This window comes from Cariama cristata, unplaced genomic scaffold, assembly GCF_000690535.1.
Source record: "Cariama cristata isolate BGI_N322 unplaced genomic scaffold, ASM69053v1 scaffold5757, whole genome shotgun sequence".
Lineage (NCBI taxonomy): Eukaryota > Metazoa > Chordata > Aves > Cariamiformes > Cariamidae > Cariama > Cariama cristata.
Window position 1 is genome coordinate 40,487 of NW_009625975.1, and position 17,797 is coordinate 58,283.

Consider the following 17,797-nt stretch of genomic DNA (forward strand, 5'->3'; position numbering starts at 1 on the left):
CTCCCCGCCACACTGTTTTTGATACAAGCCAGGATGCTGTTGGCCTTGTTGGCCATGCAGGCACACTGCTGGCTCATATTCAGGTGGCTGTCAACCAACACTCCCAGGTCTTTCTCTGCCAGGCACCTTTCCAGCCACTCTTCCCTAAGCCTGTAGCATTGCATGAGGTTGTTGTGACCCAGACCTCAGAAGATAGGTAAATTGATGGATACTGATAAAAATAAATAAAAATAAAAGAGTTCAGAGTTTGAGAGGACAAGGAATCCAGCAAGGCATAAGACTTTTTTAGCTGCTTGGAAAAAGCAAGTCAAAGTTTTAAGATTTTGCTTCCTCAGTCTCACAATATGCTTCACAAAAGCCTGATCAGCTCAGGGAAGATGAAAATAGAAGAGGTGCAAGTCACAGGAACAGGTCCTTGTAATGTGAAGGAAGTACTATTGACCAGACAGGCCTTGCCACAAAAAGTAAAATATTCTTACCTTTGCTTTCCTCAGCAGAAAGTTTTTCTTCAAAATCATCTAAAGGATTCTGTGATGATTTTTCAGGGGAAAGAGGTGATTTGGACACATTGCTCTGCTCAGGTTCAAGTTTGGACCTAGAATCACAAGAGCCTATAATTCAACTGATATTACACAGCTGAATTTCTCTAAAATGAGAACCACTGCAGATTATTAAATTCAACACTTTAACCCTTGTAAACTTCACATTAAAGATTTCTGAGCCAAGATACAAAATGTACTTAGCAACTTTCACTGAAATATTATTACAAAAGCAAAGAAAGCATGAATAGTGTTCCTGAACAAAACACATTACTTGTTCAGAGTTGAGGAGAATTTTGAAGGCTATAGCATAAAACCACAAATGTTTTAGTAATCTTCCATTAAAAATTCCAGTGTATCAAAATACATATTTTTTTAAAAACCAAACAAACAACATTTTGGTCATACTGAAAAATAGTTTTAGTAGCAATAACCAACATCACTACTTTATTTTTTTCAAGTAATAATTACAATTTTACTTTATATTGTCAATTATCATAAAGGAAAAGTAAGAAAATACAACTGAATTAGCTTTTTCCCAAAACAAGTGGTTTTATTTCACTAGCTTTAAAGAATAGTTTAACCAGGATGAAAGTGATCCTTACCTTGTCTGCCAAAAGACACAACAGACCATTTAGAAGCAAGGAAAAGAAAAAACATGTGCAGTGGACGGATATACACTAGATCTAAGTCCCTGCTATGCAATTTTAATTCAAAGGTAATGCAAAAAATTAGAAGTATATTCAATGATTAGATATTAAGTACTTGCCAAGTATGTTTCGCTGTGGCACCAAAGACAGTTTAAAATTAGTGACAAGATATTTTTTCCAGTAAACTTCTGTGGTTTATTGTCGTCTACAATGAATTCTGTAACTGCTACATAGTAGGCAGTTAAATGCTTAGCAATTATGGTGTTAAAGACGCTAAAGAACAAAAAACCAAAAAGCAATAGGCTGAATAACCTGCTGTGCCACCTTCATCACTTCCTCCCCTCTCAAATATAATCAAGTTAATCTCATTATGATCTGCAATCTTCCCCTGCTGCTTAACAGAAGGTGTTGCATTTTGTGTTCCTTTCCTTCTTTGTATTGTGTCTAAATTCTAACCCATAATTAGAAAATTCTGAGAAAAACAGAATATAACGCATTAGTCATCACTGAGTAACTATGTTATTTAAACAAGAAAAGGCAGTAACATGGAACCTTTCTTAGTTCTAAAAACTCTGCAAGTACTGGCCTTTTCATAATTTTACAAAAAAGAACTTTTCTTCTCTCATGTCCTCCCTCTCAAGTCCCAAATTTGCCTAATAATGAGGAAAAAAAAAGACTTATCTGGATGTCCATGCAGTTCAAATAATAGTTCTGATACTAACAAAACACAAATTCCCCAAATAATAAAAATATCAGCTTGGTTTGAATAATTGCATGCATAATTCACAAGATATTCTAATGGAAAAAGAAGTTTAAAACTGAAATGAAATATAATTTTGAATACCAATAAACATAAGAACTGAAAATCACAGAAAAGTATCTTTACAGGAAAAGTTGCCTGTGTTTCTATTTCTCAGCTTTTCATTCTGGGGAACTCGTCCTATGTAATTGGCAGAACTTTTTAATCAAAAAATATGAGTTAATACCTAAGGGCAACTTATGTAAGAAAATTATAACACTCAGGCAATTTGTTGAAGAGCTTAGGATGTTTATCAGTATAAAAGGAAACATGAAGAAGTATATTTCTACCACAAACCTTTCAGTATTGTCTGATACGCACATGTTTTTAAAGTTGACTAAATTGCAGGAAAGAAGATTTGCACTAGGATTAATTTATTTTTAAAAGAAATGTATTCCTTTATTGTTTGTTGTCCTTACTTTGCATGGTATGCTAATGTACATAGCTTTCAATTAAAAATGAACAAAATGCCTGCCACTACTGAAAGAATGCCTAGTTCTTTTAAGTGATGGAACATGATCTTACTATCAACATAAAGTGTCTGCTGAAACCCTTGAGGAAATTACAAATCAACTAGTTGAAAGCATATGAAAAAAGACAATTTTTCTTCAAGTCATCATGAAGATTGGTTTATGCCTTCTGATTTATTTAATTTGAATTTTAATGTAAATGACAATTTAGCCATTACATCATATCTGCAATGCAGACAGACTCGACCTGGTCAACATCTGTTTTCTAGTTCTTACCTCTGTAAAAAGAGGCAAAGAGGTATCCTCCAATATTACATAAAAGGACTGCATCTTCTGGGTTATTTTTTTAATGCTTTATTGCTCTTTATTTAAGTGCTTTCTCATTGCTGCATATTTAGCATACATCAAATTGAGCTGTTTTCTCTGTTTAGTCATCTGAGAAATCTTGGACCTGGGATTTCACATGGAAACAGTAATATAAGAGTACAAAAAACAGAAGAGCTGGTATTTGTTAGCCAATTCTATAACTGCAGGAACCATGCTATCTTTCTTTGAAGTTCTTTAGTGTGAAGAATACTGATAAGGTTATGTATTTTTATACATGAAAAATATCACACAGTTTGTTTCTGTATGTTTTTTCTGAAAAGTTATGGGAGTTACAAAAATACCAATGCCTTACTTTTCTCCCATTACTTCTTACCAAATTTCAGAACTGGTTTGGGGCATTTTGTTTACTTGGTTTTGGTTTGTACTACTATTTATGTCTCAGGAGGATATATTTGAGTGAATCTAATTGTGCTTAATCATGCTGAATCACTGAATAAAATGTACTTATGGACTTTTGAAAACATCTCTCTAGTTTCAATGTAAATAGCTAATCGAGTCAATCACCAAACTGATAAAGCAGCATCAAGTCTTGGAAAAACAGTCAAGAAATAATTTAGTGATGTCTATGTTCTGGAATTTGTTATTTTTAAATTAAAATGTACATAACAGAACTTAAGGTTAAGATTCAAATAATGCAGATTGAGCAGACATGGAAAGCCTTTCAGCTATTAAATAAATTGCAAACCTGTTCATTCTCCCTATCATTCTTACACCTGGGAGTCTAAAGAAAAAGAAACTGAAAAAGTATATTTTTTGATACTTGACTGAAAAAAAAAACCCCAGACCAAAAAGCAAGCAAGCACCTCTCCTAGACATTTTCACCTCTATGTTAGCAGCCTGAGCATATGCTGCGATAGGAAGCAGAAATTCTTTTGTTTCAATAAGAAGTTACATTCAAGATTTTTATTTTAATCATCTTCTACTTGCCATGAAGTTTCACCATCTCAAGTAGCATTTATTCATAACACAATCTAATGCTTTAGTAGAAAGATAGTGGCTTAAAAAAGGACAGAAAAAAAAAAAAAAGACAAAAGGAAGGAGAGAGGGAGAAGTAACCATCTCTTGTACCTGACCAGCCAGTATCCTTAATAGCATCTTTAAGATGTATTACCAATGTGCAGGATTTCATTCTAAAATATTTTATACACAAATTACTTAACAGGACACACAGAAATATTTTGTTGCATTTGTAGAAGTTCAATAGGTTTATCACCCCACATTTTACTGATTTCGTGCTTTAATCATTTACATAAATGAGAAGTACAACACTATATTGGCACTCTGCCATTTACAGACTTAACTTCACATGCCAGAAGTGTAAAAGGGCCCTGGAATCACAGAATTGTTTAGGTTGGAAAGGACCTTTAAGATCATCGAGTCCAATCATAAACCTAGTGTGGCCAAGTCCACCACTAAACCATGTCCCTAAGCACCATGTCTACACGTCTTTTAAATAGCTCCACGGATGGTGACTCTACCACTTCCCTGGGCAGCCTGTTCCAATGCTTGAGAACCCTTTCAGTGAAAGACATTCTTCCTAATATCCAATCTAAACCTCCCCTGGTGCAACTTGAGGTCATTTCCTCTTGCCCTATGGCTCGTTACTTGGGAGAAGAGACCAACCCCCGCCTCACTACAACCTCCTTTCAGGTAGTTCTAAAGAGCAATAAGGTCTCACCTCAGCCTCCTTTTCTCCACATTAAACAACCCCAGCTCCCTCAGCTGCTTCTCAGAAGACTTGTGCTCCAGACCCTTCACCAGCTTCATTGCCCTTCTTTGGACACGCTCCAGCACCTCAATGCCTTTCTTGTAGTGAGGGGCCCAAAACTGAACACAGTATTCAAGGTGCAGCCTCACCAGTGCTGAGTACAGGGGGCCGATCACTTCCCTAGTCCTGCTGGCCATGCTATTTCTGATACAGGCCAGGATGCTGTTGGCCTTCTTGCCACCTGGGCACACTGCTGGCTCACACTCAGCCGGCTGTTGACCAACACCCCCAGGTCTTTCTCCCCCAGGCAGTTTCCCAGGCACTCTGCCCCAAGCCTGCAGCATTGCATGAGGTTGTTGTGACCTGCTGACAGGTGAATGCACCTGCTGACAGCCAAAGTTGCTCATCCAACTACAGATTTCCATTAAAACATTCTCCTTAGAATCTAAATGTGAATAATAGTTTTCTTGCATGTCCTAGAAAAGAAAAGTACAGTTAAACTATTTTTTGACACTACTTACAGTCTCTTCTTATCTATCACTCGCTTAACTCGGATGGCTCTTTGTTCAGAATACAGCTTACAGACTCCTGTTCAAGATAGTAGTAAAAAAAATTTCAGGTTAGAAGAGCATGATTTCTTTCTTGGAAAATATAATCATTCATTTTTAACCATTCAATAAATTCTAAGTACTTTTTAAGTAATCTTCAATGAAGTCCAAGACAGCTGTTCTGTGCTCCTTTACCTGAGCAGACTGGACACCCTTGTGTGCTGAAATACAAAAGAAAGATATAACACAATCTTTTAACTTTTTACTGAATTGCACAAAAGTTCGCGTTTTCAGTTGATATGCAAGTTGATATTCAAGAGCCTATTAACATTTTATATATGTTATATATTAGTATTTATTTTAAACATAGCTATATTTAAATATAGGTTCTGTAAAACAGTAAATCATTACAACAAATAAAAAGCTGAAAACAACTAGTGTCTTACAATATTTATGTTATGAATTTGTTATATATGCCACTGAGTGATATTATATCACTTAGATTTCTAAACAAGAATAGATGTCACCAAGCTACGCACAGAAAAACAGATCTAGAGATTTAACTTGCTTAAAATATTGAACTTCTAACATTTTAAATTCTTCAGTGTATAGACTATATGGAAGTCTTTTGGATTCATTGTCAAGCATCTCTTTAATTCACATATATTAATACTATTTATTTTGATACTATGTAGTTCCCATGCATGACTGACTTTCAGTGATTCTGAATAATGTTATTACTATGTTTAGATGGCATTTCAAAGCTGATGAAAATCTTTGGTATATTGATAACATACACACATACAGCAAGTCAACTTGAAAACGGCAAAACAGAAGTTTTCTCTACAAGTTTCAAGATAGTGTTGTAAAGGTATGATCCCACACTCAAATTGTCAAAAATGCTGTTACTTTACCAGGGCTCTGTTAAAATTAATTAATTAATCTCAAACTTTGAAAGATTATACTTGTAATACCTTACAGGTGAACAAGCCAGAAAGAGACAACCATTGAATTTAGTGAGCTTTGGTTCAGCCCTCTGTGCCACAGTGCTAAATTATTATTCAAGTAGTAAGTATTTAAGACTCTCTGTTTTACACTTGTTAATTGCTGTATTTGAACAAATAAATAAAATTCTATGCTCTGGCTCCTCCTTCCACTAGCATTAAACAAATTAAGCACAGTACTAATCAGCCAATGGGATTACACAGATGCAAACAAAAAGTCAATGAGACTTCAATCTCTTTCCAAAAGCATTTCAGATTCACCATCCAATATTGAGCATTATATTAGCCTTTATCAGTAACTAAGAACAAATATTTAAGAGTTGCTCAGTTTACCTTCTGTTCTCAGCTGATGAATGGCATCGGCACACGTCCTCATAAATATCTGAGCATCTTGATCTATCTGATCACGTTCTGTATCTGTCATCCTCACATACTCGGACATAATATGGCTGAGAAACAAGACAAACTGTCACTTAAAGTCTCAACATAAAATCTACAAGTACACATCTTGGACCTTCTTCCCACTCACCATCCCCACAGAAGCTTCTCTGCAACACTAATTTTCACAGAAAAAGAAATAAAAAGTACAATAACCATCACTGATAAAAATGCCACTTCTGTAAAGCTAAGAGGTTTTTAAAAACATTTTTGACTAGTAAAAGATGTAGAAAAAGCAATGTATCCTATCATCTCGTACATAATCAAATAGTGAGCAGATAAGGAGAAAAAAACAACTAGAAAATATGTCATTACCCTCAGTACTTATTCCAATGAAGCATATTTCAATTCTAAAAACACGAAAACCAGGAGGATAAAGGATTAGCTCAAATGTTGAAAGTAGTACAAAAAAAATGGGAACTTACTTTACTTAAATGTATGTTTCCATTATCCTAAATACTGAGCTTCATTTTTAAAGTAGCTGTACTATGAAATCTGTGAATTCAAACCAGAGTAAGGAATAATACTGGAAAATAATGCACATTTTTCATATCAAGTCCATCATAAGATTTATTAAAACCTGTTCCTGTTGTTTATTTCTATCTCAGATGAGATACTAGGTATTTAATATTTTCTAATAGGATTAATATATCTTTTTGTTACTAAATTAATAAAAATGGAAGACTGTCAGTAAAATGCAAACACGCTGTAGATAACCACCAGAAAAGCATACTGCATAAGGTGTTTAACAGTGTTTCCACAGCCATAGATGACATGATGATAAAACTTTGCTACAGCAGCTTATCCTATATTCATCTTGGGTCTACTGATGATACAGACATCACAGCCTATTATATTTGCTTTTAAAAAAAGGAAAGAAAACCTTAACTCATACCCTCATTTTAATTTAGATTTTTATTTATATGTGAAAATTTTCCCACTTGTTCCAGGTATGTATAATACAATTGTATTAATACAGTAATACAAGTAAAAAGAAGGGATCTTCAATTTGGAAAGCTAGCCTGATACCCTTAGAGGTCTCTTACACCCTTCACTACAATAATGTCACATCTTCTCTGTGTCTGCTGCAATCTCTGCCACAGGAATACAATTCACATCACTCCATTTCATCATCTCTGATCACGTACAAAACCACTAGTTCCTTCCTGTGTCTTCAATGCACTGTCAGCATGGATCTCCCAGCTCTCCTCCAAAAAGTTTTAAGTGTACTCTAATGTCCCTGAGTATTATATCAAAATCTCTTTATTCCCATCCCATAAGACTGGTTGAACATGAAAAAAAGCAACACATGGTTCACCTGGCTTGAAAATTAGTTTCTGCTTACCAGCCAGCTAGTACACAAGCACAGATTAGCCAGCAAACAGCAAGGCAAACTGATTAGAAGTAATATTCTCTGTTTTACTTATTTGTTTCCAATACTGTCATGTATTTGACATCTAAATATCAGGGCCTTTTCCCCCTCTGGAAATAATATTCTAAATATTATAAAACTATTTTTTACAACTTACAGAAAAGTTATAGAAAAGCAGCCATATATAGTGTTTCCATTTATATTCTACTAGTTGAATTGCTCTCCTTTGGTCACAACAGAAGGGTTTCACAAATTTGTGGCAAAATCCCTATCACAGCTGTAATCAGTGGTCTTCTAACCTATAACTCTAATTTGCACTCTCTGAGAAAGCAACTTCTGAATGATGAAAGACTTGAAATTGTCTCATTTTAGAGACCTCTGATGGAAAGTTTTTCCACAGCCTGGTTAAGATGACATACTGATAGTTACATATGCAATGTAAGATAACTCATATTGTTAAATATATTACGACACACCTCTCCCCCACTCCCTTTGCACAGCTTATATACATGGAACTTTTTATTACTAGTCTGTGGCATAAGCAAGTTGTCAGCAAGTGTAAAGCCAGAAAATCCATTCCTACATCCATCTCCACACAGGCCCAGACAGAAGAGGACCATTAAAATCATCTGGTATGGGATAATGCATAACATTGTTCAGTGAGGTCCGCCTAGTGAGTTACTTGAGCATGTTAAGGCACACAGATTCAGATGGAAAACAAGGATGGAGTAACAGCTTCATAATGGCCCCTTGATGAAACAAAAAAAATCTCCACTCTTCTATTTCAGATTACAATAATAAGTTCTGGCTGGTCTGCTACTAAACGGAGTATAAAGTTCTTGTCTTTATATGTCTAGGTTCTTGCACTCTGCCCATTTTTGTGGTATTTGCAGAGTTCTATTCTTTCCACACACTTTTTAACATCACAGTGTAAAATAAAGATTACAAAATGCAGACCAGAATTTTCTTTTAAATCAGCCTTAGAAATACGTATGAAAAAACCTGCCTCAGGCACACTTTATTTTTTATTAACAGTGTAACTAGTAATATAGTGATACACTGAGGATAATTGCAACAGCTTTAAAATTGGGATACAAGTTGTTCAGTTACTTTTCATAGTTGCTAATACAAAAATACAGTAGATAAAATTCTTAAATAGGAGTTTCACAGCTTCAAAGGTAGCAAAATGCAGCTTAATCCAGTAAACAAGAAATAGAATACCTTTCCTTTTATAACTGCTTACAGTTTACATAGTGTCTGCTACCAGCACTTTTGAACAAGAGCTGGTCAAGCCACTTGGAGGCAAGGACACCTGAAACCCAACCTCCTTGGGAAGGCAAGCACAGAGTTATACAATCACATCCCATTATGTCAAAACACATATGGCATCCACTAGTACTAACAGAGTACTGAAGTCCCCATTGCACTTCCCAGTAAATCTGCACATGGAAATTATACTGAAAACCCATTTAATCACCATCCTCTAGCATTACTGTGAAAAGAACCATTCGTTTAAAAAGAACAGGCCAAGGAAAAACAAAAACACAAAAGCCCCCCAAAAACCAATCAAATAACAAAAAAAATCCAGCTGTGTCCTGTACGTCACAGATACAAATACTTGCTCAGAAGTGCAGTGGCAGTATCATAGCAATGGACTGCTACATCACTAAATCAAGAAATGTCAAACAAACCAGGTTTTTCAGAAGCAATCAGAAGAATTAGTTCTAAGACACACACTGGCTAATGCATGCAGATAAAGAAGGGAGAAAGAGGGAAAAGTTGTTCTTCTAGATTTTTATCCTAATCGATAGGAGAAAGCTTCATAACAAACTCAGGTTGGAAGGCAACTGGGGTTGTGATTTTTAAGAAGGATGGGTGAAGAATAAGATAAAGAGAGTACCATCAAGTAGGCAGACTTCAACAGTCTAGAAAAATTAGTAGGTTAAATTGCCTGGAAAAGGGAAATCTAAAAAGGAACAGAAAATAATTCAGGTGAACTAGTAGTTTTCATACAGAAATTCATTACAGTAATTTGCAATTCTGCCCTTGATGAAAGGGAAAAATAGGCAATGCATTAGGAGATCAACTTAGCTACTTCATGGGCTCTTCATTGAGCTCAAACACAAAAAGCAGAATACAGAAAGTGCAAATAAGATCTGATTGCTACTGACAAGTCTAAAGGAACACCATGTAGGGACACAATCAGAAAAAGGTCAAGTGCAGGATGAGGCACAACTGGCAAGGGATATCAATGATAACAAGAGATTGCTCTGCAAACATTACTGAGAGAAACACCTAAGAATGCGGTGTTGGCTTGTTACTCAGTAGAGAAATAAAATCATATGCAGAGTATGAATAAATTCTAGACATTTATTGCTTTTCTTTTTGGCATTAACTTTCATCACTAAGGTCATTTGTAAGCTGCAGTTACTATTCCCTTTAGTTTACTGCTTCTAAATCATCTGGGCCCAATTTAGTACCACTGTCATTAAAAAAACCAATCATCATAATTATCTGTTAATATTTTCATCAGTCAGAACAATGTATTAGGATGCTGAGTGAACGAGTGTACGAGAAAGAGTGCTATGCAAACCAGGTCATGGCACGAGTGTACCTGAAGGTGCAGTGCCTCCTGGGATAATGCTGAGGGCAAACTTGATGAAGTATATAGCCCTCCTATCTGTGTGCTGTGCCAGAGGTGTGCTCTTGAAGGGAACTATCCAACTTCCAAAAAAGCCCAGGGAGTATGCACATCCATATAGTGTGCAGAAACAGGAGACCAGGCCCTGGAGTAAAATAGGAAATGCATCAAATGAAAGGATGGATCCTCACTGCCAAGAACTAGAGGAGAATAAGTGAGTGCTAGGTTGATGAAAAGATGAAGTGTAGCAACCATCTTTAAAAAAATAGGGTTAAGGAAAAAGAAAAAAAAGCAGAGGACTTACAGAGCACTCAGCCTAGGAAAACATAAGAACAAATAATCAAACAATTTTTAAGCACTTGGGAAAGAACAAAAAGATAACCAGTAGCCAAGATGTACCAAGAATAAGTCATATGCAGTGTAATTTACTTCTGGTACGCAGTAACAGGTCTTATGGATGGATGAAAAGCAATCATTGCTATCTATCTTCTCCTTAGTATGGCTTTTGTTGCCATCTCACATGACATTCTCATAAGGTACCAGCAATTAAGTTAGTTAGAAGAAATAAGCAACATAAGGATGTGAAACTGTTTGAAAAGCTACACTTGGAGAAGTTATACACCAGAACACAAGGACACCGTTGCGTTCCATAGGGGTTTGTCCTGAATCTGACACTATTTAATACTTTAACAACTCAGACAGTAGAATGGAGTATAAACACTTATTAAATTTGCAGAGGCATAAAGCTAAGTGAATTAAAACTGTATCAAGAGAACAAGACTTCAATTTAAAACAATACTGCCAACCTGGAGAAATGACATGAAGAATCTGAATAAGGAATGGTCAGAGGCTCTTTGTTGCAGCAGGAACAATTATCTGAACCCACAGAGAATGAGGAACAACTGATTAGGGAACAATTGTTCAGAAAGTCATCTGGGATCATATTAGATCATAAACCGAACATAACAACAACATGTTGTTGCATAAAAAGTTATCATTGCAATGGGATGCATAAATGCAGTATAATCCATTACAAATGAAAGGTAATATTTCTGCTATCTTGGCTTTGGGCAAGGCCTCAGCTGGAGTTTTGTTTCATTTCAGCACCTCACTGCAACACCAACTGGGACAGTGTCCAAAGGAGAGGAAAAAGTACAATCAAAGGTCAAAGAGAACACCTATGAAAAAAACAAATATACTGTAATTGTTGATTCTAGAAGAGACTGAGAAATTAAAGTAAGTTAACATAAAAAAAATAAAATTCTAGTAGCAGGGATAAAGAATGGGGAAAAAGCAGAGGGAGGACATGGAATCTTCACTGAAATAAATATTTAAAAGCAAGTAAAACACGGTGGTAGAATGACCTAGTCATTCTGGTTTTGAAATGCTCCTTCCAGCCTATCATTTCTATGATCCTATTTTGCTGGCAAAGCACGGGGAACCAGAGCTGGTAGAAGTGTTACACCAGCTTTTGGAATTAGTAATTTTTTCTGCTGGTGCATAAAATATTCTCTGCTTACTGATTCAATAAAGACATCAAATCAAGCAGAAAAACTTGATTTTCCTCCAACAATGCATTACAAGAGAGAGAAGCAATAAGCTGCAACAAACCAGTTCTAAAACACTGATGTGTACTGTTTCAGCAGAGATATGCCCCACCTGCAGATATTGCCTTACAACTATATACATAAATCCCGCCCCAAGCATGTAGGTATATGCATATATGTACATGTATGTATAAACCTTCGTTGTAAATACAGCAGATGTTTTTAAACTTCTTCCCTTTGGACATCTACTATGTTTTAAATTATTTTATTTCTTATTTAACTACTAAATTTAAACATTATTTATTATGTTTTGTGCATTTTAATTTACTGCCTTTTTCCATCCAAATGCTGTCTGACATAAATCCAAGGTAAAAATTTGTCTACTCAAATGACAAAACATTCCACAACAACATATTTAAAATTATTCTTTTAAGTCTGTGGGGAAGCTTCAGCTACTAGAACAGGCAATACAGGCATACCTGAAGTAGTATTTTCAGTTTTGTAAAATACCGCCAAGAAATTCCAAAATGCTGCTACAAAGAATTACTATTTCTAAAATGTGATATATGAACTTAGTACAATCAAAGAAGAGAAGAAGGAATGTGAAAATAATTCCCTGGAGAAGAGGAAAAGACTATACACTCCTCCATAAAGAAAGTCCTTACAGATCATCTACATGTTTTACTATCTTGGTATAACAAACAAAGCTTTGCTTCTTATAAAAATGAGATTAAGTCAAGACAAGAAAGCGGTCTGGCATTGTATGGGAGCCGGTAAGATGCTATTTTTAGAGTCCTTTAATGATTACTTCTTTTCTTTTATTGGTTAAGCCAAGAGAACACTCTCGACAAAACATAGGGTAGGCATTCAATGATTTTCTGTTAGGTGGCAAACATGTAATTGATTTATTGCTGGTTGGTTTTTTTTGCCCAGCTTTATTGTGTAGATAAATGCTAGGACAAAAGGTATAATTACTGGGCATCAACATTATTTTTTAAGGTAGAAAGATAGTTTGTTAAGAATTTTTTCAAAGTATATTATTTGTGATAACATATGAAGTGTTCAAGCACTTAACTGTACAGGACCACAGAAGCATGTAACGAAGACACATCAGGAGCCACGCATCCAGCATTTCCCATGGAAAAAGCATCATCTCTATTCAGAACCAATCTATGCTACAGTGATGAACTACATAAGTATCTCTGCAGTTGCAGAAGACAATAAATCAGATGTCCAGTAATCCCAGTTGGAAAGCTCTCCTCCCAAAGATTTTCCTTTTAAGTATGAGATGTTCTGTGGTCAAAATCTAGAATTCTACCAATTCCTTTCCAATGTCTGATTAAAGCAATAGGAATAACTACTTGTCTTTAAACTGCCTAAACCTTGAAAGATCCTTCAGAGAAACTGGAGGCTGTGGAGGAATCCCAACAGGACTGTTTCAAATTTGCAAGTGTTAGGGCACTACAGCTAGCTCCTCGAACTCCATTTACCACAAACATACAAACTGTCTTGGTGGTTCAATGATCAAAACCACGAAGAAGCCGAGGATGAAAAGCAAACGTACAAGTTGTTCACAGACGAAACATGAGACCATTTACCAAAGACTGTACATAGGATCTCATACGGCACAAGGTATGAAGCAATGTAGGAATGCATTATAGCAAATAGACTGAGAGGAATATATAGAATGTATAGCAGTCATACACTAAAAATGGGAAGATAAGTAACAAACATCATCTAAAAGGAATAACCACAGTTTGCTTAATGAGCAAAAATAAAAGAGCACCCACATCTTGCTAACAACTTCAGGAACCAAGAGTCCCTGCCTCCCCCTTTACAGGAAGGGTTATCAACTTGTTCTGTTGGAAACAGTTCATGACCAAGGGGAGATGAAAGAAACAGCCACCCAACCTTACAGCTAAATCTCTACAGAACTGAAAAAAAGGAAAGGTACTATTCATTTTTCTGTTATGGCAACATAAATGAGAAATTATTCCACTAAAGTCAATAGTCTCATCAGCAAATCAGTTATGACAGAAGAATCCGATATTCAGACTTTACAGAGTCAGGAAGAGGCTTGGGGTTTTTTGGTTTGGTTTTTTGTTTGGTTTTGTTTTTTTTTGTTGTTGTTGCGTTTGTTTGTTTGTTTTTTCTTTAAGGTATTGCTCATCACTAAGTCACTAAAGATAATCATTACCCAAATGCAACATTGCTGGGAAAGTCCTTAAAGATCACAATGTAGCAGGGATAATTTTCTAATATATAAATGTCTAGTGTTTACCATATTTACTCAAATTGAAAATTGCTTTTGTGATTATCTAGTAAACTTATTAAAAGTTCATCAGGTCTGCTTTAAAGAAGAGTCCTTGGTTATTTTTCTTACACATTGCCTCAAGGAGTACACCTTGTATGTGCTTTCTATACACCACTGTGAAGCTTAATAAGCCTACTTGAAAAAGCTGGTGAGGAAGTCCTTGAGGTAAACTAAACCAAATATGAACAAATACCCAAATATTGTTTATCATTGCTGTCTTGAAGTATTGTCAGAGAGTTTTCCAAGAGAAACTAATTAATTTTCAAATACTCCACAATGTCCTAAAGCATTTCTTGACTGTTGAGTTTCACTTCCTTCCAAAGATTCTTGTAGAGAGACTGCAGCAAACAACATCACAAGCGAGAGCTCAGAGACAGCTACTGTTAGCAGAAACAGTGATGATGCAATGTCCCATGATTTAGCTATACATTTCTTACAAAATGTCCTGTCACTCAATGTGTTCACTGCTTATGACCCAAAGGGTTTTGTTAGGTTTGAAATGTGTAAGAAAATAATTTAAATTATTTAAGTTATTTTTATTTAAGATAAAATTCTAACATTAAATAAAAGCAATGATACATATAAAGTTATTTGTCCTTCCCTTAGTATTTATAACCAATAATAACATGAGTCACTTACAGTCTTTGCTACTCATTCAATGTTTTCATTATTTATTATTCTCCTTAAAAATGTGTTGTAGAGAAAGTCCAAGTTTTCACTGTTATTGCCAATACAACTCCCAATTTTTAAGCCAAATGACAAGAAATAACCATACATTGGGAGACAAGTTTTAAGGAGGAGTTTCTGTATGTGCCCCTCTGTAAATCAGAATCTTCTAACAGGCCAGTTTCAAGTTTCTTTCCATCATAACTCATGCTGTCAGTGGAAGATGATACCACACCTCTGGTACCGCTAAACCTCTCAGAAGTTCTATCCAGAGGACAGAATCACAGTAGACAGAATAAAACAGGCAAAAAGACAAAAACCAGAAAAGTTCCTTATCACAGAAAGCTAAAACCAAGATGTAAGAGAAAGCAAATGAATCCTGATAAACAGGAGAGGATAAAGCTGTAATGGCCTGTAAGTCAGCAAGCTTAGATCACTACATCACTAGTTTCATGTGTTTTGCCATTCACATTTTATAGCTAACAGTCAAATCAAGAAGAAAGAAGGTGAACAAGCAATTACTAATTCTTGAGTTTTTTGGACTCAATTTAGGTATTTCATTTAAACATTTAGTGTTTCATAAAACAGGTCAGAATCTTAGTTTCAATTAACCCTTCTTCCAGTGTCTTTTCCATTGCTAAAAATCTTCCTCTAAAAATGAATTAAAGACACCCCCTCTGTAACAGGATATTTTATGTGTGTCAAAAATAAAAACACTATTATTAAAGAATTTACAGTCTGCAAAAATCAGGTCAAAGAACCAATCAAGAACCTGGATGTAACACACTATGAAGAACTTTTTAAAAGGCATACAACAATTCAGCTCGGTAACTCAAAAGCCAAATTTCATCAGCACATTGTGCTTCAGTTGGAAACACAAATAGCAGGATTGACAAAGTACAGAGCAGTCAAATTTCATGAACAAAATTAAACCTCATACATAAATTCCAGCACAGTCTTTTAGTATTAAATTGTTAAAAAATTTTCCCCATAGCTTAAGTATTGAAAAGTTATAAAAACTGCTGTCTTGAATGAGTCAGGCATTTGCTAAGACTGTAAGACTGACAGCATAGATGCTATGATCCTCTTTGCATCCACAAAGTAGAACAGCATAAGCAATCCAGTAAGGAATTTGACAGTACTATCTATTAACCATTAGGGATAGGATCAACTGCTATCACAGATAAGATCTGGATGATTTTTTTATGTTTTAATAAAGAAAATGACACTTTTTTTCCTCTCCTTAGTTAACACCTGAGATGTGGCAGGGTGAAAATCACCCAGAATTATCATGATAACTGATAGAGAGAGAGTTTAACAAGAAGAACACTGAAAACTTTTAGAAACCAAAATATCTTGGACAGATTTTTACTCCTCTTATCACTTAAATTTTATGCATGCTACTGTTAATAAAATACAAATAGTACCCAAAATTTAACCACCACTGACTGTTTGCTCTTACTGCAATTATTTGCAGTTTCTCAGCCTTTGCACTCACACGAAGTTTTCACACAGCAAAAAAGTTATTTCAGTATTAAATTGGTAGCTCCACCTAGTGTTGTTCATGACCTATTCCAATAGAAACTGAAAAGCAGAGAGCTAGTCATAACATGTAGCTGTACACTACTTCTGCTTGGTGCTTGGAAAAGCAGTTCATTATACACCTTGCACACAGAATTTACACCGACAACCCCGAGCTTCATTTTCATCAGCACTACGAACAGCTCTCATGGCCTTACACTTATAAAACATGCCAAAATCTCTTTTTTTTGGTCACATTTTTGAAACAACAAAATACTGCTTTTAAAATTTCAGGGAGACAAGAAAAGATGCCAGAAGCCTTCTTGCAACTTACTTAAGGACACATTTTGATACTACTGATTGTACAGTATTGCTATTACTGCAGCAGACCCTTTCAGGCCTAGAAGTTGTTTCTCAGACAGACTGTTCCTCCAACAAGGAACAAGCCTAAGGAATAGCAGCTGGCTCATCTGTTCCTATTGTCTTCTCCTGGGGGATGGATATCTGTCCAGGTAACGCTCCTAATTGGTATCTGTGAAGCCGTTTGGAGAAAGTTAAATTCACTTGGGACTTGGTGTCTTCAACCCCAGATGACTTTAGACTGCCTTTTCTCTACCTTGATTGCAGCAACACCTTAGTTTTAGTCAGGGTTGTGGCAGAATTGGAATGCAGATAGGGCTGACTCACCCCATGCAATACTGCAGTTATGTTGAGGGACTGGAGAAATGCAACAACAGGAAATTGTGACGTTTCAGAAGATCCTTTAAAAGGGAAAGCTTACCTATCCTGTTTCATTTGGATATACTCCACCCGCCCCTCACAAAAAACCCACAACACCAAATGGATTTTGTGTTTCTCAGATGACTGAAAAAAAGACATTTTGTTGTTTTAAGTGATATTTCCTGCCTGCCGCCCCCGGAAAGGCATTGCCACAGTGATCCACCTTTGTCACCTCAAGAACAACTTCCTGACATTCTCTTTAAAGTGGAAACTTCACTTGGTAGAAATTCATTGGCATCTTTATAAAGAATGCATCCCAGTTCTCTAATGCATCCCACCTGGGATGCATTCTGTATTGCATACACTGTAGATTCTTCCAATTTTACATTTGGTTGGAATTTTAGAAGTTTTGTTTTTGAACCACAAATCTCAAAATAAAATGGTGTCCCAGAACCCTGAAGAACACTTCTTTC

At 35.7% G+C, this 17,797-nt stretch overlaps 1 protein-coding gene across 1 annotated transcript in view; it reads right to left on the reverse strand.

Moving 5' to 3' along the window:
• The window catches only part of STX18 (syntaxin 18), a 35,514-nt gene that overhangs the window by 15,736 nt on the left and 1,981 nt on the right, over window positions 1-17,797 (reverse strand). The window contains exons 3-6 of the mRNA XM_009703818.1: window positions 6,439-6,554; window positions 5,245-5,322; window positions 5,075-5,141; window positions 480-595 (exon numbers count right to left, since the gene is read on the reverse strand). Coding sequence (XP_009702120.1) covers window positions 480-595; window positions 5,075-5,141; window positions 5,245-5,322; window positions 6,439-6,554 — 377 coding nt within the window. The remainder of the gene's footprint in view (window positions 1-479; window positions 596-5,074; window positions 5,142-5,244; window positions 5,323-6,438; window positions 6,555-17,797) is intronic.